Source organism: Calonectris borealis, chromosome Z (assembly GCF_964195595.1).
Source record: "Calonectris borealis chromosome Z, bCalBor7.hap1.2, whole genome shotgun sequence".
Taxonomy (NCBI): Eukaryota; Metazoa; Chordata; class Aves; order Procellariiformes; family Procellariidae; genus Calonectris; species Calonectris borealis.
This window is the reverse complement of record NC_134352.1, coordinates 56,003,642-56,027,816: the sequence shown is the minus strand read 5'-3', so window position 1 is coordinate 56,027,816 and position 24,175 is coordinate 56,003,642. Positions and strand designations below refer to the sequence as shown.

At 39.4% G+C, this 24,175-nt stretch overlaps 1 protein-coding gene across 14 annotated transcripts in view; it reads left to right on the top strand.

The window, feature by feature from the left end:
• The first annotated feature begins 10,345 nt into the window (after positions 1-10,345).
• Positions 10,346-24,175, top strand: part of RIC1 (RIC1 partner of RAB6A GEF complex) — a 51,437-nt gene continuing 37,607 nt past the window's right edge. For 3 of the 14 annotated variants that reach the window (XM_075138036.1, XM_075138035.1, XM_075138034.1), the window contains exons 1-2: positions 10,350-11,095; positions 21,971-22,078. In XM_075138036.1, coding sequence (XP_074994137.1) covers positions 10,955-11,095; positions 21,971-22,078 — 249 coding nt within the window. In that variant the 5' untranslated portion in view covers positions 10,350-10,954. Of the gene's footprint in view, positions 11,096-21,969; positions 22,079-24,175 lie in introns of those variants that run through there. The other 11 variants (XR_012671055.1, XM_075138045.1, XM_075138033.1 and 8 more) reach the window with 8 other exon arrangements.

Here is a 24,175-nt window from a genome sequence, read left to right as displayed (position 1 = left end):
GACAGTGAACACCAGATCCTTATTCATACTGCTGAGTTTGACAGATTTTGCAATGTTTTTCCCTCACCTCTTCCTTCCATGATTCCCTTGTGAACACAAACCACACTCACATAAGCATGGACATGCAGATGCCCTGATCCAATTCCTCCTTCCTGGCTGATCTATCTCCAAGCTCAATAGGGAAACACACGCATGCACTCAGTCACATATCTTACATGCACATTCACATTGGCAGCCTTTTTCAGGTCACATACACTAATTTTCCACATCCTGTTCACTGAGCTTAACCCTGGGTCAGATCCTAGTCAGCAGCCTGCAGTCCTGAGGCCTTTGATCATTCTTGTTGCCCTGGTGCCCTTTTTGATGTGAAAGGGTGAGAACAGCCAACAGTGTTCAATTGACAGGAACACCTTGAACGTACACACTGATAAAATAATGTTCTCCTTACTATCAGTAAAGTAATACTGAGTTGGCATTTGTTAGGGCAAAACATCAGTGATTAAAATTAAGAGTTGATATTGTAGGCTTAGTTTAGGGTTGCATTAAAAACATGCTTACTAATTTTCAACGTGTGAATAAAAAACTCTCATCTTTACACTAGGGCACACTAAAAGTACCAAAGTGTTTAATGTATTTAAGTACCACTGAAGCCAGTGTGAGTCACAGAGGCACTTAAAGCACATGCATGCTAAACTGGAGCCTTCTGACTAAACATCTTGCTGCATCTGTCCTCATCTGTCCTAAGAAGGCATGCGCGTTTTCAGTCACAGAGATTATTTCAACATATTCAGGGTTGGCCAGCAATTTTCGTTGACCTACGCAAGTAAAAGAGAAAAATAACTCTTAATATGGAAATATAGTATTCTTAATAAAACCTAGTAATTCTTCTTAATAAGACTGTAAATACGCCAGTCACCCTGAGACCTGTGTTTCCCAGGATTGTTTAAGAACAATTGGTGCTATGTTTCATCATATGATTCCAAAAAGATGAGTAATAGAAACATTTCTGCCTGAGCATGTCCTTATTTTGCATTAATTGTCCTTTATTTACTGTAAGTATTAAGTCAAGTCATAAAGCAATATCCAAGCTGGAGAGCTGGCATCCAATGATACATAACATGCTTACCAAAACAAGTAAGCGTCAGTGTACAGAATTGTATTTTGTTCTGCCAGCATTCCAACCAGTTTGCTTCCCACCCAATAGTTTTGTGGGTATGGTCTACAAAAGCTGAAATGCTTCTCTTTTTTTATTAAGATCGTATCACTGAAAACAAACACTTCGATTACATTTAGGAAAATGTCTGTTTAACTCTATCAAGGAACTGCTGAAAGGTTGGCATGGTTCAGTGACTGAAAAAATGTGACTACTGGAGTGTAGCCTAAAAGCAGAAGTTCAAATAGCACTTCCCCTTTTATTTTGCTGTTTTGATGCTGTCTAATTTACATCTCCAGAAGAACAAGCTCTATAGCTCCACACAGTGTTTATTTACAAAGTCAAACCTCTAAACAGGCATCAGTATAGTTAGAGATTTTTCTAAATGTGGGTAAAGTCAACCAATTCTCTGTAATTTTTCTAATGCATTCTTCTTTAATGGGTTTATTTTTCTGATAGGTTATTTAATATTTTTGAGGTCCACCTAAGAATATAACTGACTATTCACACTTCTTGTGGGCGTGTATATTACCAGCTAGTCCTGATGTTGCATCTTTTGGCCCTTCAGATCTTCAGCTGAAGCACAAGCTTCCACTTGACAAACAACTTGGAATTTGTCTTCTTAACTAATTTACATATATAACAGTTTCGTGAGGCACATATTATGGGCAGGATTTTAACAACAAAGACTTAGGTGACTTCCTAGAGACCACACAGATGTCCCTGCATGGTCTCAGACCGGAAGTCAGAACTCTTGGCATATAATTGCCTTCACTGCTCTGAGCCTCCTGATTGGAAAACATATTTTGTTCGATGTGCAGGGGATAGGCATGAAGAAGAGCAATTTACTCTTAAATACAGTAATGAAAAGGCTCTACTTTATGCTGATGATATTTTTCCATTGAATGGATGACCACTTAATCAATGATGATTTGGGATGATCAATCAGTTTTCATGTAATTTACCAAGAGAGAAATGATTTCCAAGTTTTGTCCTGCAACTGGAAGATGTTTTAAGTCTGCAATAGACCATCAACAAATAGTAAAAAAAAGGAAGAGTTCGAACACCATTTATTTTACATTGCACTTGAACAGGAAACAGCTCAAAAATGTGATGCCTTCTCTGACAGTGACAAATTCAGTTGTATTTGCAGCTGTATTTTAGGGGTGTTGGGACAGCTCTACCTCACCATCAACTTTGCTGAATCTTACACAAGGCCCTTATAAAAAATCAGTGTAGTCATTGATCACAAAGGACTAAAACCAAAATTGATCATTCGTTTCTTTCAGACATAGCCAGGTCAGTATAGACAGCGATGAGCTCCTAAGAGGAAGAGAGATGAGAACTGGAATTCCTGTTGCCCAGGATGTTGTAAGGTTGTAACACACAAACTGACAGGAAACCAGGCTCTTGAAACAAGCGTGTCTTGAAACAAACAGGGGATCAGGCCCAGCCAGCACGGGTTCATGGAAGGCAGGTCCTGCTTGACCAACCTGATCTCCTTCTATGACCAGGTGACCTGCCCAGCGGATGAGGGAAAGGCTGTGGATGTGGTCTGCCTGGACTTCAGTAAAGCCTTTGACACTGTCTCCCACAGCATTCTCCTAGAGAAGCTGGCAGCTCACGGCCTAGACAGGTGCACTCTTTGCTGGGTAAAAACCTGGCTGGACGGCCGAGCCCAGAGAGTTGTGGTCAATGGAGTTAAATCCAGTTGGCGGCCGGTCACGAGCGGTGTTCCCCAGGGCTCAGTACTGGGGCCGGACTTATTCAATATCTTTATCAATGATCTGGATGAGGGGACCGAGTGCTCCCTCAGTAAGTTTCCAGACGAGACCAAGCTGGGTGGGAGTGTTGATCTGCTGGAGGGTAGGAAGGCTCTGCAGAGGGACCTGGACAGGCTGGATCGATGGGCTGAGGCCAACTGTATGAGGTTCAACAAGGCCAAGTGCCGGGTCCTGCACTTCGGCCACAACAACCCCAGGCAACGCTACAGGCTTGCGGAAGAGTGGCTGGAAAGCTGCCCAGAGGAAAAGGACCTGAGGGTGCTGATTGACAGCCGGCTGAACATGAGCCGGCAGTGTGCTCAGGTGGCCAAGAAGGCCAACGGCATCCTGGCCTGTATCAGAAATAGTGTGGCCAGCAGGAGCAGGGAGGTGATCGTGCCCCTGTACTCGGCACTGGTGAGGCCGCACCTCGAATACTGTGTTCAGTTTTGGGCCCCTCACTACAAGAAGGACATGGAGGTGCTGGAGCGTGTCCAGAGGAGGGCAACGAAGCTGGTGAAGGGCCTGGAGCACAAGTCTTATGAGGAGCGGCTGAGGGAACTGGGGTTGTTTAGTCTGGAGAAGAGGAGGCTGAGGGGAGACCTCATCGCGCTCTACAACTACCTGAAAGGAGGTTGTAGCGAGGTGGGTGTTGGTCTCTTCTGCCAAGTAACAAGCGATAGGACGAGAGGAAATGGCCTCAAGGTGCACCAAGGGAGGTTTAGATTGGACATTAGGAGAAATTTCTTTACTGAAAGAGTGGTCAGGCCTTGGAACAGGCTGCCCAGGGAAGTGGTGGAGTCACCATCCCTGGAAGTATTTAAAAGACGTGTAGATGAGGCCCTTAGGGACATGGTGTAGTGGGCATGGTGTGTTGGGTTGACGGTTGGACACGATGATCTTAGAGGTCTTTTCCAACCTGTATGATTCTATGATTCTATGATTCTATGATTTGTTTGCATAGCACTTTGTGGATGTTCACTTACATCACTCAGTGTTTGTTTCCAAGCAGCTTGGGAATAAAATTCCAAAGTTCAGATGACGATCTGCTAGCAAAATATTTAAAAATAACTAACTCAACCAGTATAAATACGTAATCAAAATAGAGTGGAGTTGCTACACCTCTCTTTGCTTAACAAATAAAAGCCTGCAGAGGGCACTGCTCATGCTATAGGCACCTTAATACACTGTCAGAGGTTATTTAATATGCATCTCAGTCCAGACAAGTGCCTACAATGAAGAGACATAGAAGAAAAAATTAAGGTTAATATCAACTAATCATATACAAGAAAATCCCTCTGTTTTCTTCTTTTTTTTCACTTCATCCCTTGAAGAAGATACTTGCAAAGGTGTTTTGTATCTCAACACTTGTAAGTCAGGATCCTGCTTCTTGGATAGAGATGCCGTCCCATGCTGCAGATGATGTCCAACAGCCTACCAGATCAGACTCCTGCCTCCAACATGTATGTTCTTCTTTACTCTTCATCCTCAGACTAAAAACAGTCTTCTTCAAATTCAACAGCAGAGTCAGGGCATGACCTATTACAGATAACACCGTACCCATAACACAAGCGATACATGGATAACATGTATCAATATAATATGTATAGCAATATAATTCAAGTGCACTTTTCTGAGTTTCAGATGATACAATACAGCAAATGTTTGCAAAATTCCAGGAACACCTAGTAAAACCAATGATTTACACGTATAACATAACGACAAATCTAGGTCATCCTATCTATCAATGCTTCCTTATGCAAGAACTCCTATCTCTACAAACATTTTGTCCGCAATTCCATATCCATGTAATATAGTGTAACCATACTGTGCACCCCGTACTTCATGTAGGGGATGTTACCTGATAAAAATATGCAGTCATCACCCCAAAAAAGCTTAATTCATTCCTTTCCACACATGGCACTTTGCAGGGTTCTTTGGTCAGTTTGTTTACAGAGAAGAGAGAATGTTTTTCCAGCACTGGTTTATACTGAAAATGATGTTAGGAAATGCATACCCGAGTCATTTAGCTCCTTCTACAATCCTTTTTTCCTCTTGGAAAGCCATATATAGTTTGTATGTAGCCTCTTTATTGATCAGAGATGATCCAATCCAATTAAATGATCTGCAGTTCATAATGTTGGTGCTTTCCTTAAGAGGCTGCATTGTGTGTTCCAGAATTCAAATGAATAAACTTATTTCCTAGAGCCAAGACTTTATCTGTGATTCTGGATGTTTCAGCTTCCTAGTATTCCAAATATCAAACACCTTCAAGGAATGCAATTCTCTAGACATATTCAGAAACCACAATGGCTTTTGGCAAAGTAATTGTATGCACAGAGCAAATACTTCAGCGGTAGGCTACCCATGAAACTAAGAGCGTATTTGTCAGTCACTGAAACCCAAATAATGAAGTCTGAAAGAAGATAATGTATTTCTAAGGATATTTTCACTGACATAGAAGAGGAATTTTTTAAAAAATAACCCCCTACTGAATTTATAGCAGTTATGAAAACCAAACTGAAGTCCTCAGGGTTGTTTCTACATAGATTTTATTCCAAAGAATCCAAATCTCCTGCAAATGTTGTGGTAGCTATGTTAAGTCTGAGAGCCCATGATTTTGGCACATGTATTTATTGACGCTGACAATGATTAATCCATTAAGTGACATGGGTTGCTTTCAGAACTTTCAAATATTTTTCTCCTTTCAAATATTCTCCCTTCATATTTGGCTTTATATATTGTGTATGGCTGTTAATGTCTGGATTAGAGCTCTGCTTTGATTTCCCTTTCTGTTTTTTCAGAGACAAGTATACATAAGAAAGTATTTTGGGCCCAAAGTTATTTGATTTCAAATCTAACTAAACCATAACTACAACTTTGTTGTAATATTTGTATCCAGATATATTTCCACTCCAAAATTCATGAGCAAATTTACTAATTTACTTGCAAATTTTAGGTTTGGATTCTTGAATGCTTGGTGAAAGCCACTTCTGAATAATATACATGTTTCCAAAATTCAGAATAAAAATGTGTCAGTTGTTCAGTTCGTCCACTGACAGAAACCCACAAACATTATTGCAAAACTCTATTGCAAAACTGAGAAAACTGAGTTCTAACACTACTGGTTTTTACTGCTGGTTAGTTACATAAATTGTCCAGTGAGAAACTGAAAACTGTACTGGGTGACTTGCGTGCAATGACGTACCACTATAAAATGGATGGTGAGTATTTACAGGTAATTAGAGAATGATCTGAAACCAGTAATTATTAATTACAGAAACTTACAAATTATCAAATGGTAAATAGTGTTGCCAATGAATAATTGATTACTAGAAAAAACAGGTGGAATGTATCCAATTAATTTTATTACTTGCACTTCCTTTGCTCAGAATTAGCTTTTTATTCTTTTTAACTGTAGCTGGGTATAAAAATAAAAATAATTTGACAGAAAGTGAGTACAAACGTAACGATTGATCCAAAAGAACTGTACTGGTCTATTCCAGGATTGTTTTGTGTGGTAAAATGATGGAGTCTAGCTATTGTAAATGAGTATTGTCCCAGTATTTCAGGTCATACACTGTATATAAGGACAGATTGCTGACTTTAATTTTGCAGTAACAATAGAATAAACTGTTCTTCCCCTTCTTTCTAACAGTCTCTTCACAGGAATACTCCTTCCATCTCTCTCGGCTGAATGCAGAAAATGTTTGCAATTATCAGTGATTTTTCTCTGTGCTTTATTAAAACTCATGGCTTTGCAGCTGACTAACCTTAGCATTTAATCCACTGGTTTTGTTTTTTTTTCTTTTCCTTTTAAAATACGTAAGATTTTCCTGTGGTGTTATAGAAATAACTTCCCTTTTACTGTTTTTTTTTTTAAATTTCTGATTTTAATATTTTGATATTTCTTTAGATTTCATCTTTAAGGATGTTAACAACCATTATAACCATTATAATTCACTCTCTGAGATCATCTCTGTGGATGGTCTATAGGAAAGTGAGTTCAATATTTGCCCTACCTTGTTCTGTTTATATGGATCTGTTCTCATTGAAAAAGTCAATTTTTGGTGGGTCAAAGGATGACTAATAAAATGGGCAGTTTAAATAACAGGCTAATCTATGGCAATCTTTACATTGCAACAGCAGAAATCTGCAAGGTAAAGGACTCGTTTGTTCCATAACCAGTTTTAAGAAGTGAAGATGACTTAATATTTTGTGGTACATAACACCTTCTGTGGTTTGTATGACAGAATGCCTGCATCTTAAAGCAGCCCAGCAAAAAGTTCATGCCATTGACTATGACCATGCCTCACAGTCTTTCCATACGTTTTTTTTTGCCTTTGAGCTATGTTGCTGGCAGTGATAATAGTGAGGGGAGGGGTCTTTTTTTTTTTTTAATTTCACATACAAGGACTGACCCTCCATAATTGTTCATGCAATAGGTGCATATATAACATCAGGTGAGAGCTAGCTGCACAATCCAAATGACAGTTCATGGCAATAGCTGCAAATCAACACCAGGAGTCTAACAGTGGCAACTGTGCAGAATACCTTCCCTCCTGTAACATTCTCATCTTGGATCTACTTTTGCCACCAGCAGTGTCCCCTCCTTCCTTTCACTAGCCTGCTAATGTCGAGACTGATGTAAGTAGGTTCATGATATTTCAATGTCCCTGGATGTTCCCACAGCTCTGCATGAGCTATACACAGCTATCTCAAGAGTGCAGTTTCCAAAACAACATGACTGTCACTGAGTAGGCAGCTGCAAGCAAGTCTTATCTTTAGCTAGGTGGACTTGATGACAATTGAAAACTGGACCTCTGTGCACAAAGGGCTTTCACAACTCTGTCAGGCTTTGTTATCATAGTCTCACTGCTATATCCTGTAATTGTGCCTTGGTAGCCACGGCCAGATCTGTTCAAGAAATTCTGTGTGCTTGGTCCCCGGCATGCATTTCATTTCTACACAACTTCTGCATACCAGGGTATTATGAATTACATTCCCACACCACAAAACTGAGAAATGTGCTTATGTTTTTGTATTCAAGTACAAACAGCCTATGATTAAAAAAAGTCTATTATTACCAAATTACCGTTCTAGGCATCTAAGTATGTTCTTGATTCAGCCCACAAAAATGTACCAAAACCAACATAGTTTAGATCATATTCGTATCACTGATGTGAGGATTCTGGTAGTCACTTTTAACAAAACACTGCACCATCATTACTTCTAATTTCAATTATGTGCCTCAGGCCCCTCCACAAAGAAAGCAACAATACCAGCAATGCAAACATTATGAAGACTTCAGTCTCTTTACTTTTTGCACAATGTATGGTTACAACAAAATCCTACAATGTACTTGCTATTAACAGCAGTAGCCGTTTCCTTCATTAATGCTGCTCTCAGCACACAACCTGGCATTGTTCTGCAGGAACAGCACGAGCTGGAAGCATGCTTGCCTCTTAGGTGTACACGTGTTAGGATGCTGTAGCATTCACTAAGGAAGCTACAAAGAAGTATGAAAGACACGCAGGTCCCTCAGTTATTGTTTCATGGATTTTCTTTAAGAGATTTCTCTGTACTTTCATCAAGTAAGATGAACTTGGCAAAATGTAATTAATCCAGAAGAAGGATCATCCTAAAAGTCATATCTATTCTTCAGCATGTATTTTGCGCCATTTATTTCGCAGTATGAGGAATAGAAGTGGAGTTAATAAATGAGATGCTCTTACACTCCTGAATAGGATTTCCATTTCCTAATCTAGAAGGCTAGCTATCAAAAAAGCAGGCCCAAAAGGGTTCAGGGAAGAGATATAGCAAAGAGGGTGTTTGTAGAAGAAGCACTGATTGGCATCTATCTGACACCAGGGACTTTGATAGTAAGGCATTTCCAAGTTGCCCACTTAAAGTCCAAGGTATGAATTATCTTGGGGTTTTGCTCCTTTACTAAATTTTTTTTCAAGGTATAAGGAGTTTTGTCTGGATTCGAATATATACATCCTTATAACTCAATTATCTTTTTGTGTTTGTGTTCAGAGAGAAATATTTCAGCTGGAACATGATGTTTATATAGTAACAACAATTTATTACCAGAAAGATGTTAGGAGAGAGCAGGCCTTAGGTGTGGGGACAAACCGTGTTCTTTGAAGGGAACAGGGTAATTTGCATGCAGTGAAACCTGTTTCAAGACAGGTCCATCCAGAGGAACTCCTCTAACTAGCAGTGACTGGTTCAGTACATTTTTCTGGTTATTTCTACCAGTAGCCGTTTCTTTCCAACGCAGGCACTGCCCTTGCAATGGTGTGCACACCTACCATTAGTTCTCTTCCATCTCCTTTTATTTACCAATTACAAGAGGAGACTAACAAGCCTCATTCACTACATCTAAAGCTATAGCTTTAGTTTCTGCTTTTCATCCTTTGTACCACATGCCCCTGCTTTCTCCTTAATTTGTGAATAAAGGCATTTGGGCAATCATGGAAACAAGATTAAGGAACAGGTCTCAGATGAAAAATAACCTAGTGAAAAAAAAAGGTTGGTTTTTTTTTTTAAATGAACCAGATCCTTGACCCAACTCATCACTTGGGAGAAATGTTTGTGCCAGCATCTGGCAGAAGCTTGACGTCAAAACCAGGACGCTGCAATAGCCACTGCATGACCAACTGTTCCCTGCGCCTGCACTCATCTTGTCCCCACAACACAGCCTCCACGGCAACGTCCATGCTGGCGACCCACAGGTCCTTCTTACCCAGACTTGTCTTTATCCCCTACAGCAGCCCGCCCTGGCACCCCCCTGTCACTAAGCAACCTCTTCATCTCCGTAGGCTGGGTGCGAAAAGGACCTACTTCCTGCAAAGGCTCCGACAGCACCAAGCCCCGACGCAGGCCGGGGCCTGCCTGGGCTGTGAGGCGTGAGCAGCCCGACCGCGGGCAGCAGGAGCCAGAGGTCGAGCCGTACCCGAGCACCGCAGGCTCCCGCCTTGCCAGTTCGGAGCCGGTTTTACCGCCCCGGCCCCTCACCGACCACTCGCGGCAGCCCCCGCGCGCCCCCGTCACGGCAGGGCGACGGCTCCTCGCCCAACGGCCAGGCACCCCTCGCGCATGCGCTGACCGCCACCAGACACCGCCCACCCCCTCGAAGCGGCGGGCAGCGCCCTTGCGCGCTTGCGCAGAACATCCCTTTCCGCCCTTCCCTGCCCCCCGCATGCGCATGCGCCCCCCCGCCCATTCCCTCCCCGACTGCCGACGCCGGCGCGCGCCTTTTCGCCCGGAACCTTGAGACGGTTGCTCTCGGGGCCGGGGGCGGGAGCCTCAGACGCCTCTGACGTCACTTCCGCGCGGTCCCGCCGCCGGGGCCAATGGGCGCCTCCGCGCCCGGCCCCGCCCCGCCCTCCCCCTCCCTCGGCCGCGGGGCCGCCGTCGCGCTCGGGGCCGCGGCGTTCAGACGCCGTAGCGGGGGAGGAGGAGGAGGAGAGGAGGAGAAGGGGGAGGGGGGAGATGGCGGCGGGGGCCTCGGCGGCGGCGACGACGACAGCGACACGGAGAGCCGGCGGGCGAGGCACCCGCAGGAAGGAGGAGCCGCCGCTGCAGCCGCCGCAGCTCCCGCGGGCCCGCTCGGAGCAGTGACCGGCCGCCTCCCCCGCCGCCTCCCTCAGGCCGCGGCCCGCTTGGCTCTCGCCCCTCCCCGGTTTCGCCTCCGCCTTTACCCTCGGCGGCTGCGGCGCTCCCCGCCCCCACTAGAGCACCGGCGGCGGCGGCGGCGGCTGGGGGCGACGGCCCGCGGCCCCAGCGGCGGGGAGGCCTTGGCCGCTTCCCTCCCGGGCGCGGGCGGTGGTGGTGAGCCGAGGGGTCCCGTCGCTTTGCCGGTGATTATGCATGATCGGCCCCGGGCCGGTGGTCAGAGCCCTTCGTCCGGAGGCCGTCGAGCTGGCAGCGAGCCCTCCGCATCTCTCCTTCGGCTGATGTCCCCGCCGTCCCCCGCCTAGGCTAGAGTAAGCCGAGAGCCCGCTTCGCGGGAGGAGGGAAATCTACAGTCATGTATTTTCTCAGCGGCTGGCCCAAGAGGCTGTTGTGTCCTCTGGAGTCCCTGGAGCAACCTCTTCACATCCAGACGGATCCCCAGAGAGCTCTCTTCGCAGTGTTGTCCCCATCTCAGCTAAGCATCTGGTACTGCAGGGTGAGTACCCATCCTCCTGTTAGCCCTCAGACCCTGCTCTCCCAGCTGAAAAGCCCTCTCATCTGTAAAATGTTTTTTTTCGTTCCTCTTCCGGAAAGAGCTGTAATTTGGGACTAAAGCTTACAGAATGCTTCATTATTTGTGAATCAGAGTGGTTAAACCACGATGTTTACTGAGAGCAATGTAGTGTTAAGAAAATATGTAAGATCAATCTAGGTGGAGTTAACACCTGTTATTCCTGACAAGGAGACTTATAACCAACTTTTTTTTTTTCACTTTGACTTTAAATAGTGCTTAAGCTTAATATAAAGTGTTTGTAGCAGTGCCTTTTTTGCAAATATGCTTCATGTCTTCTGCCTTCACATGTTCTGTGTTTTATATACATAAAAGAACATATGAATGTAGGAGATATGAAACGCATTTTTTGTAAAACACAGAGCAGACTACAACATTCTGTGTAACGATATAACAAAGAAGTTCATAAACTTTTCTTTTTAAGAAAAGTTTAAAAGTTTTGCAGCCCTGAACAGAAGAATTGTCACGGCTTTTGCATGGAAGTTGCTGCTCTAGCAGCATCCAGTTTGAGACTACGTGAATAATTGACATTAAATGCCTTGCTTTTAATTCACTTTGAATTAGTGTGGTAACAAAAGCGCTGTTTGTCAGTTTGACTTGATGCAGTCAATGAAACAGCTGTGGTATTGGGTTTAGATTTTGATGCTGGATCCTTTTAAATACGGCTTAGATTAGACCCTAAATCTGTCTATAAATATCTCCAATTCCAGACAATTTATAGAGTTCATCTCAGATTACAGGAGAAAACTAACAATCCAATTTTAGAAAGCTGATACTGAAAGGTATCAAATGACAGTCATAGCCTTAAAATCTTTTTTTAAGTTATGCTGAGATTTTATCACTTTATCTTCTGTTGCACTTTGCATGGCTGTTCATTAGTTCCTGGGTGGGGTGCTGATGCTGTTTTTTTAACCTATACAAATATCCAACTAGGACATACCAGTCCAGTAACTATGCTGTGTGAACATGTGGCCTCTGTTTTCTTAGGTTTGTGGCACACAGTGTAGATAAAGTGTACGCTCTTCCGTCTTTTGCCAGTTGTTAAACCTATAGTTGTAGTCCGTCAACAGAGTACAACTGATCTTTTCCAGGAAAATACATAAAAAAGAACAGGCTTGTAGAATGCTTCTCAAGATGTGCCCTGTTGTCTAGATTGTAGTTTGCTTCATCGTCTATTCCTGAAGACGACGTTCATTAACTTACATGTTTGGACTTGTTTTGAAATGTTAAATGTTGTATCACTGGCTACAGACAGAACTGAAAGAATTCACTCGAAAAAAAAACTCAGAAAAGTTGAGCAAACTTACAGGTCATTAAAATTTTTAAAATACATTTTAATTCAGTATGTAATGGGTGCTTTTGAGGAAGGTGCTGACTTTGCCAGGCTTGATCACTGACTGATCTTAGACTAAAAAGTATGTTGCAATCTCACCGCCTCTGTAGACATCCGGCCATTGGCAAAATCCTGTGAGACAAAGGTTTCTGTTAAGGGCATTTTTTAAGAGAATCTCTTGCATTATTTTTATGCATATAGCTGGGGTTTTGGGTGGGTTTTTTTTTGTTTTGTTGTGTTTTGGTTTTGGTTTTTGCTTGGTTTCGAAGGTGAAGCTTAAAATCGTATGTTGGACTTTTATAAAACAAACTAAAATTATTGCATTCTAGAAAATGTTTTCATTTGTCAGAATTACTTTCTTTGGAACAAGGCTAAGTTCTGGTCAGGTTGAACCAATTCAATTTCTTGAAGTAGAAAAGCCTTCAGGCTAATGTTCTTGTTAAGACTTATTACTATCTCAACTATATATGAAAGGTTTCATGTAAGAATGAAATGATGAGGCTGGTGAAGTTCTTTTTTGAATTTTTCAAGAACTGGGGACCCTTTGAAATACTTCCAGGCATGTGAATTTACAGTCAGTATGTGTATTTTTCAAGTGAGGTGGTAATGTTTGAAGCTTCTTTTCACCTACCGTGTGCTAAGAACAAGTAGAACTGTGGAAAGTTTATCTCAAAGTGTAGATTGTTTTCTGGTTTGGAAACGATGTAGGTATTAACATTAGAAACTGGGGTAAATGGTGAGGTAAAACCAGATGGAATTCTGCTAGTGTTTTTGAGCCCAAAAGTCCTTGACTGTTTTACCTGTTATTTTGTAGGGAGAGATTAGATTGTGGATAGAGAAGACCACTGATCAGTGGTGAACGTTTTTGATCATGCGCCAGTATTGGTGAAAGATTTTTGGGCATGCACCCCAAATATGTGTACATTTATTTATTTATTAATTATATGCATGTGCTACTGTACTAGTATGCACATTATCAAGCGTATACAAAATAGAAATTAAAAAATAGAGTGGAATAGAAGAGACCTACAACAATCATCTAGCCCAACTGCCTGACCACTTCAGGGCTGACCAAAAGTTAAAGCATGTTATTAAGAGTGTTGTCCAAATGCCTCTAAAACACTGACAGGCTTGGGGCATTGACCACCTCTCTAGGAAGCCTGTTCCAGTGTTTGAAAAGAAAAAGAAAGAATGAGGTAAAGCTGAAATACATTTTTAAATTTTTACTTTATTTCATTTACTAATGGTACTAAAAATATTTTCTTCTTGCATCCCAATGGAGTGTATTAAATGCATCACACTTTGGAGACCGCTCTTCCAAGTATTTTTCTTAAATCAGAGGTATTTTTGGCCTAGGTACCTCAGAAGATTCCCTGACACTAAGAGCCAATGAAACTGTTTTCACTGACAGCATTGGAAAGCTTGTCAATGTTTTTGTTCTGGTAATGTTAAGTACTTGGATGCTTAAAATGAGAAACTTCAATTCATGAAAGAAACTTTCTGAAATGCTAAAATGAGGTAATTGATGTTTAATAGATTGACTTGGGATCTAAAGGTGAGGTTTCACGTGGCAGTTGTGCAGTCCGAAGTGTCATGATCTTGGCTGCTTGCACCTGTATTTTACTGGCTCTTATGGTGGACTCGTGATGGCTTTCACAGGGTTGTTCAGCTTGCTGAACAAATAGAAGCCTGCTTTTTTCAGCTCATGAGGGGATCAAAGGAGCATTGTAGTTGGTTCATTGAAAGTGTTACTCCTTTAACAGTAGTGGCTTTTAATTTTAAATTGGTTTGGTTATCTCATGAAGTAGGAGCTTGAGGCAGTATAGGGAATTCTAGATATTCACCCACAGGGCTCTAGATATTAAGACAAGATGTATGCGACTGAGGAAGGAGTTGTGATAGATGAGTGGAGTTCCCCCTGTAAGTGTTGAAGAGTGAATTGTGTGCAACAAGAATAGTCTGATGATGTAGTTGTATGTATAAATATAGTTCAGCATTTCCTTTCTTGAATCTTAACAAACTTGTGGCAATGACAGAAATAAGTACTGGGCTTGAATATTTAATGAAAACTCCTGGAAGTTGTTGGACTATCTGCTATGACTCTGCCAGTCAAAACCAGTTTTGTAAGGTCTTTGAAGCCAAGAGTAGCTTGCCCCAACTACTCATTTTGAGGAGCGTTTCTTAATTACCAAGGTGCTTGTCAGCTTATGATTTACATCTACCCTTGTTTTTAAACTTTCCTGGTTTTTTGTGGTTATCTGATATTGACTCAGATCACTCAAGTGAACTATAAGCTTATGGGAAAGCGTGCGTGTCAGAATCCTAGATTGCTGAATAAGTCTACATTCAGACAGCTCTCATAACTCACTCTTATGTGCTTTTCAGTCCCTAGCTGTTGCAGTATTAGAGTTGAACTTGATATGTACTTTAAATCTAAACATACACGTTATTTAAACAAATAAGACAAAACAGGGGACTGTGCTTCTCTTGGAGAAGTGATCTCCGTAACTTGGAATTTTGGCATGCTATAAAAGGAGTTACTTGTGATAGCAGTGCTTATAGTTCATACGATATATAAATAAATATATTAAAAAAAACCACAGTTGTTTTTGTAATCTTTTTTATTACAAGTAACCATTAAAAGAAAAAAAAAATTACGTTTTCACTGTGCTTTCAAGATTATACTTTCATCTCAGAACTGTAAGCAGAATAATTTACTGAATTATTTTATGTGGTCTTTTCCTAGATAGGATTAGATACAATCTCTGTAGCATTTTTATCTGAAATTTGATTGCAAAATGGACAATAGATGCCTTGATAATGATGTAAGTGGTTGTGTATTGTGAACAATATGACACAGATAGCATCAGTGCAAACTAAGATGTCTTGCCTCTTCTGCTGTATTTTTTCCTTAGTAATTTAACCCCTGAGATACTAACCTCTTACTGATACCCATCAGACATTTGCCTGAGAAGGCCATTTCTTTTTATACGTCAGTAACAGTAACAGTTGTGCTGTTGCTTCTATTATAAAGATGTATTTGTGGTTATATAATAAAGAAATGAGAAATACCTGTTAGACTGATGGATTTATCATGTGAAATGTAAAATTGTCATGTGAACATTCAGTAGGCCTTACCAGGTTTTCAGTGTCTCCTGTATTAATATAAAATAGATGACCACTGAAAGACATCTCAGAATTACTTCCACGAAGAGAAAAGCATCCTCAGTTGTGAGTTTTGACTGTCCAATTAGTTGCACGTAGCAGAGTTGTTTGCCAGTATGAGATCAGAGATGAGGTTAGAAAGTCTATTCTCCATCACACGCAATTCTATTTGAACCAAATTTAAACACTTGGTAATTCATGGGGCTGAGGAGCAGCAAAGATCCACAGAATATGGCCTTTCTTACTGGCAATGTTTTTGAGTAGTAGGTTAACTGAAAACTTTTACTTGGGAAAGGTAGTGATTGACAGTTCTGATGTACTTTGGCTTTTTGAACTCTTTCACAGTAGCTTATCTGAAGCACAGTATTGGGAGCTGTGTCTGCTGTGTTTGTTGGATGGATACTCTGCTGACTCTTAAGCTTTTCAGCTGCTTTTAAAACTGAATTAAAGGAGTTATGTTTTTCTAATTAACTCTGCTTTTAGAAATTCTTTTATCACCACCTTGTATCTCCGTTACTGACAAAATGGCTTTTTGTGGTCTTTTTTTTTTTTCTTCTGGTCCTTACTAATGAATTTTTCTCTTCCTTATGCATGCATGCATGCTTTTCTTTTCTCCATCTGACCTTTCGGGTTATTAGTTTAAAGCTTTGTAGATTTTTAAAGTGGAGCACAGACCACATAATGACAAAATAAAATGCACAGTGTCACCAGGCTTTTGTTCTGTTTTCTCCCAGCCTTGTCTTTGCCACTTAGATGGTAAGCTCATCAGAACAGTGTGGTTTTGATTTTTGTCTTACGCCTACAGCCTAATGCAGTGTTGAAGCATTTGTCTTATAAAACTAAACAGAACATTTGTGTTTTTGAAATAAATTGCCTCTTGATTCTAAATGAGATTAATTTTTGATGTCCAGAATACTAAATAGTTAGGGGATGAGAATATTAGGATTTTAACAATTATCTGTGGCCATGCAGGTTCTTGTATTGACGTTACATTAAAAAACCCAAACCCCTGTATAATACCATGTTGTCAGCTGCGAATACTGTTGCATGCTCTCAGCAAATACAAGAATCTTCTTCCTAGACACAACAGTTCTGCAAAGGCTGCTAGCCTTCCAGATATTCAGTGTTTGAAAGCTATAATAAAATGTAAAAAATTATTTGGAAAGTAAATTAGTAATAGTGAATTGGTGACATTAAAGATGAGAATCCTTTAAAGGAGAGAAGGAAGTTTTAAGGATTGTGAAATTTACTTGGGTTTAAAATTCAAGTTACTTTGGATTTATAGTTGCCACAAAAACAGCAAAATAAAAAATGTAGTTCAGAGCTGAACATGTTGGCCATGGATAGGCTATGCAAAACATTCAGAACTTCTCAGTGTTCTTGGGTATTATTTGGGCAGAAATAATTGGATTCAGTGCAACTTTATCAGTATTTTTAAAAAATCATTTAACTTTTTGCAGTACATAAGAATTTGAGTATGACTGTATCAACTGCTTGATGCAGCATTCTTAGAATTTAGGCAAGGATATGATTTTGCTATTCATATTTAATACAGATGTAATAACTACTTCTTTGTTTTGCATAAAAATTATGGGAATGGTGGTGTCTTACAGGAACATCCACAGGCCTGAGCAAGAGTATTACATCATATTTTTAGTAATTTTTTGCGTGACTATAAATGGCAGTGTTCCTGTCTTGCTCTCTTTCCTTCTGGGTTCAAGTGAATTAATGGTGAGAAAGCAACTAAAAATAAAGGAGCACTAAGAAGTTTCGATGTCTGAATGCATACGTGCTATTAGGTGTTTACTTCTCAAACTTAGTCCAGTAGTTTTCCATTAACTTGCTAAATCCACTATATGCTCAGTTTGTCATTAACCTGCAGGAGGCAAACCACAGAATCCAAATTAAGGAAAACTCATTTTTTCATTATTTTATATTCTGTCGATTAAACAAATGATTGTACCTCTCTCCAATTGGTTAATGTATCATTTTCTTCAAAGCCTTTTAAACACCTCAATTAGGACTGGCACTTGCTCCTATGAGTTTGCTGTTCAAGTCTGTACTACTTGTCCTATTTAAAGACAGCCTGTTCAGAGCAACATTCACATCTTAGTTTAGGGTTTAAATGTCTACTTGATTTGCATTTACATCAAATGTGATAGCATGTTTGTGTTTAGACAAGTGAAGTGGTAATATCCCATGTCTAAGCTTGCTGAGAGAATTTGCTGCAAGGATGGTATATCTTGATAGCTTTCTTCATAAAAACTACTTTATATGGTTCAGTGTTCTGAGACTACTTATGCTGCTCATAGTTATTTCTTAAAAAAGGGAAATAGGAAAGATGTTGTATTTGGTCAGGAAGAATTAAGTAAAATAGTAACAATTTTAAATTATTTCATGGATTTTGTTTTGAGTGTTGTTTTGTGGTAATTTTTTAAATTATTTGCTTAGGTATTTTGTCCTGGTGTTGATGCAGAGCTCATCTTTCTTAGTGCAAGGTCCAGAGGAATTCTCAATGTACTAAAACTGATAATGAACAAAAGTCAATTTTAAAGTAACTTGAGTTAGGTGTCTTTGCTTGTGAAACTAACTTGCTGCCTTACTCTTTTATAAATAGTGCAATTCCTCTAATTCAGTATCGGTCATCCAAACCACATTTGCTTTCAGCTGTCTCTTGCGAATGTTGTCATAATCTCACATCTGTAAAAAAAGGCATGTTTTATGCTAGAAAGGCATTGTTGAGAAGCGTAAAGATTTCGGAGTAAGAGCTCCTGTGGAAAGTGGCCCTATGAAAAGGTAGCCAAGGTAGCTGAATGATGTATAAAAAAGAAAGGAGATAAAGTGTGTTTAACTGTGGGAACAAGAAGTTCTGTTTCTCTCTTTTCAGTAGCATTAACTAGAGCGCTGGAAAATTTGTTTACTCTTTGGTAATGATACCACTATCTTCTTTTTAAGGTTACCTTTCCCTTTTTTTTTTCTTTTCACCATTTTTGTTATCCTGTGAGCATCCACCACCACTGTCCTGTGCATAAGTGAGTGGGAGCTTCTGTTTTGCCTGACCTTATATTCCTCCTGAGAGGCAAAATGTACTATATCAAAATGCTAGATGTTCTCTGCAGCAGATTGTAAAATGCCAGATATGCTTCTTACCTATTTGGGAAGCTTTTGCTAGTTTGAAGTTGCAATTTGAGGAAAGACTTGCTTACTCAGTTCTTTCTTCCTTAGTCTTCTGTTCTTTCTTCGTTAAAAAGTGAAGGTGTTTACTTCTGTTCTGTAGAAATTTTTTTTTTTAAATAACTCTTTATTAAGAGTTAATAAAGGTCACTTGCTGTGTTTCTCAATCACCAGTTTCTCCAAAAGCTGTGGCTCCACCATTAATACTTCAGCAAGCAGATTTTAAGCATTATAAAGAAGGAGGATCAATATCTTGGCTTATTTGAGACAGTGTGCATATTTCATTGGTTTAACTTAACTAGATTTCTTTATAGTTTTAGTAGCTGCATGCAGAAGTGTGAAGAGGGAAAAAACATGGAGCTTTCTTGAAGCTGAAGTGGAGAAGCGGTTTTTCCAACAGAAACAGATGTAAAGATTTAGGGAAAATTCTGTGTAATAGAGTCTAAACCCCTACTGTTTCTGTACAGGCTATGAGTTAAATATCTAAAACTAACCAGAGAAAAGTATTGTACTAACTGGGCCCTTATTTTTGTTAAAATGTGTGTTTAATGGCTTGCTCTACTTGGGGCAACTAATTAAAATTAGGCTGATATACTCCTGTTTATAGAACATACTCCTGTGCCATTATACATCTTCGGTCACTTCAGATGTAATAAATGACTTCAGATGTAAGATGACCATTTATCTTTCTCTTGCATGAGCAGAGCAGGATATTCTAGCTTTGTTAACATTGTAGCAATTCACACTTTTGTGGGAAGTTTGTAAACCGGGATAAAGTTTGTACGTTAGGGTTTTCCTCACATGTGAAATAATGCTTTTGAGTTGTGGAGTATGTGGAAATAAATTGTATCAGTGAAATATTTATGGTTTAACCATTAGCTAGGTACCTTTGTGACCTATTGAATTAGAAGTGGGTCTGCTTTCTAATAAGAAAAGAAGCTATTTAAACTGCAAAAAGATAAAAATAATTGCTTGCACTCTTAATGTTAACTTCTTTAGTCCTCATCTGTAAGGCACAAAATGAGACCAGTCTAGAAATCAATTTGTATAAATTTTATAGCTGCTGTGGATGCAGAATGTTCTTCCAGGTTCTAAGGTGTAATAGCAGCTTTCTTGTGAATAAATGTCACAAGAACATTACAGTATAAATACTGTCATTATGTTCTGTAGAAGTAGCAATACAGAAAGAAAATTATTGTGTATTTATGAGCTTCTATAACGTTTTTTTGCCTGCTATTAAAACGCTTGAAGCACAGAAGTGCTTTAAGATTGGTCTCCAAATCTGCACTAATGATGCAGATTACCAAGATTGTACTGTCACAATGCAATTTTTTGTCTGTATATCTAAGGCAGTTAAGGTGGGTCTAAGCCGAGCAGTGAAAGGCTATGTAATTCATGAGAACAATCAGTAAGAATCTGTTACGAATAATTAGTTATCTATTTAATGTTAGATAACTTGTTTTTGCAAATATCTGCAAAAGAAGCCACATGAATTGAAAAAGCTGCTATAAATAGTTCTTAGGGTAAAGATTAGTTTGCTTGTTATACTTTACAGTATAAATATTTAACTTTATTTTTGATAATTCAGTTCTGTGTGGGTGTGAAGTTTAAGTAATAATGCTGGTTACAGGATGCAAAGTTATACTATGAATTTAGCAAGGCCAAGACTGCCTGTGTGACATTAATTCAGCTCCTTATTTATATGTATGGTGAAAACATTTGATTACTTTGTTTCATACTATTTTTCCTTTTAAATTAATTTTTTGGTTACTCTACTTTTTCTTAAGGGAAACTGAAGCAACTGATTCCAAATATTTTGGTAGTAGATACCCACTGAATTCTGGGGTAGCAGACACCCACATGATTTCTGGGTAGAATTAATGTTTTTAGATTTGTTGTACCAGCTTCTGCCATTTGAGCAAGTAAATTAGCTAATAACAATAGTAAGTTGCCATCACCTGTGGTCCTAGTGGTGGATGACAAGCTTTGCCAAGTGGTTTCATAATTACTTTCAGCAAAAAGAGTGATTACAGTTTAGCTTTTTGGTTCCCTTCCAGGGGCTGAAGAAGTGTGCTCTTTTTGGTACAGAGTTTGCTGCTACAACTCTGAAGAGAAATTGGCATTGATGAAGTTAGGGAGAGCATTTGTTACGAAGATGAGGGGAGAATTCTTTTACAAAAAGAAGATTGTGGCTTGTTTAATTTTACTGAAGGCTGATGAAGTGCAGTTGTCATCTAACTAATATATATGCACATATTTCTCCATCCCCACCTCCCAGTGGTGGAGGGCAGCAAAGGAGGAATACCTATCTAAGCTGAAAGCTATTATTGGTTCAAGAGCAAGAAAGTACAAACAGTTCTTAAATATATTTAAGGAGGAAGAATGTTTCTAAGCGCTGGAGCAAGGAAGGGTAACTTTCTGTTAGGTTTTTGTGTCACAGCTCTAAACTGCTTTTGTGAAAGGGAATGAAGACTTAGCGCCTGTGGTAGCTTTGTCCGGGCTTCATGACCCCAAAACTCTTCTCCATTCCAAGGAGGAAAAGTGCTAGTGGGTGCATCTCATCATATGCAAAATCTTTTCAGCAAACTGTAGAGGTGGATTTTTTGCACAATTTCTGGCAACCTGTTCTTGAAGAGATATAAAACAGATTTCCTGATTATCATTCTCTTTAATACAATGGCCCATCCATTCATTAGAAAACAAGCAGATGGATTATACCAAATACTCAAATATTCTATAGAATATTTCATTATAGTTAATCTGACAGTCCTTTTCATTATAGGAGCCTGTTTGAGGTGCTTTTGTTCGTCTTAAGCATCAGTCACCCTTTGTCTAACTTGAAACTACTTCTGTATTCTGTAATGACTCCTTTCTGGGCAAATGAAGTATTTTATTTAAATGTCCTGGGTTTGAAAGAGTGAGATTATGAATGACCGTGTGGCAGGAGTACTGCATAAACTCCCTTTGAAAGCACCATTGTCAGATATGCACTAATTTTTTAACCTCCCTCTTCAAGGGAAACGTGTTGTTGCTATGGAAACAGTTGTTTACAGTTATATCACAATGTAACAAACATCCCATTCCTTCTAGACATGAGATGTAATTTTATTACTTTTTTTTTCCTCCAGCCTAGTGTATTAATTGTAAGCTACAAGGAACTATCAAAAGCAGCTTCTCAATTTGGACCTTATAAACAAGCAGAATGGCGGCCTGACAGCACCATGATAGCTGTTTCAGTAAGTAGGGTTTTTACTTCTTACTGGGGTTAAACTATTGCAAAGAGAGTTTTGTATTACCAATTTCTGTGCTTGTACAGACTTGCAGATTGTATGTACATTTAATTGGTATTTATCTTGTGAAAATAAATAGTAGTGCCGAGTTTTTTTTGGATGATAGAAGCTTCTTTTAGTAGTTTTCATTAATCTTTTGCCCCAAAGAATGAACTGCAGTTCTTTGTATTAAAATAATGTTCACATGTATTGGCGAGGGGTGATCCAGCATCTCATTACTTTAGAAGTCTGGTCACAAAGAATAAGGAAATTTAAAGACCTGTGAATGAAAGAAATAGTTGAGGAGTTGGGTGACAGAAGCGTATCTAGTTTGATAAATAGGGTTTACAGATGTTTCAGAAAGGTGAAGGATGAAAGCATGAAAGAGGATGAAACTGTGGCTTTATTAAGATGCAGTATCTTTTGGTGATTAAAAAAAAATTGCAAGGCATGGAGAACACAGAAACAAGGGCAGGGATAGGTGATACATAGACTCTTCTGTTAAGAGTCTTAAAGGTAAAGATGAGATCTTGTCTCACGTGGAAATAAAATCTCATTTCGTAGCTGGTGCTGTGCTCACAGCAGTAAAGTGGACTATTTCGGCACCAGCATTTAAAAATTCGAGGTGCAAGGTAGACACAACAAAGGTGGCAGTAGAGTTTATAGGAGTCAGAATATGGTGACTTTTGATCAGGTCTTACGTTAGGACCAGGTCTTAAATTGGGTAAGTTTCTTTTTCTAGCTTTTAAAATCAAGGCTATTGTATTTAAGATTTTCTTGTCAGAAGGTGCAGAAGAAAAGAATGAAATAATTAAATTTCGGCATCGGAAGTTGATAATGTGGAATTATAATCTGGATAACAACTACTCTATTTGTTGGTACACTGACTTCAACTCTTAATATAAACCATCTTTTGTGCTTGAAATGATGCCTGTAATGTTTTGTAGTTTTTAAACCAATCAGATATTGTTATCTTAGTGGAAAATAGCAGATGGTTAATGAAATAGTTCGTGTCTCTACCAATATCATCATTACTCTAAATCAATGAAACTTCCTGTGCTCCCGTTTTCTTGTGTGTAATGCAGGAGTAGACTTTTCTGAGTAGTTGGTTTAGAATGTTTAAATCACCTAAAAGGATCTCATGGAATCAATGCAGTAAAGTATTTCTGTTAGTGTCAGATTATATTTTTAGTTAGTAAATGCTAATATTTACCAACAAAGGCAGAAAGGAGACTACTGTAACATTTACTATGAATAAAAAGGAATTCTTCAATTTTATAATACAGCATATAATCATAAGTAAACGATCCAAACACATCTTAATTATGCCTTTACGCAGTAGTTCAGAAGAGATTTAAATTGTTATATTGCATTACCTTGCATATTATGTTTTTTCTGTGATGTTGAGATCCGTTTGCTCAAGAGACCTTATGGTTCAGCTGACAGTCAGACTAGCTTTAATTTCTGCCAGTTTAGTTACTGAACTTTCAAGTTTTTCTGCAGCGAAATGTAGAGTGTTCTTTTTGGCAGATGATGTGGGAATCTAAATGCCCATAAAGTCTCAGTTTGTAAACTTAAGTTTTACAAATTAAAATTCAAAATGGTCAAACAGTTTATAAAATAATGAGTGTCATGAGATTTCTAATATTCTTCATGTTTCTTATGCTTAGATTGCATCTTCTGGGTGTATATATACAAATAATACAGTCAAGCATGTTTGTTACGGTAGTTTTAACACCAGTTCTGTTTTGCAAGTTTTTTTAATACGCTTTTGGAATATATATAAAGTTTAATTTGAAACAGTTAATGAGTCCTACTGAAAGACCGCATGTACAGATATTGGTATTTTTGTTAGAGAGAGACAGGGCGGAAGGGCTGTTTTGGGCGCTTAGTGAAGAAGGTGTTCCTGCTGATGCATGATTCTTTTATCCCCAAGTAGAACTGTGAATTTCTTTCCAAGAGAATAAACATTTTCTCCCTTCTTTGTGACTTTTTCTTAAGAAGAAAACTAACGAGTACAAATGAAGGAGCAATAGCAAAGCAAGTTATTAATTAAAAAGGAAT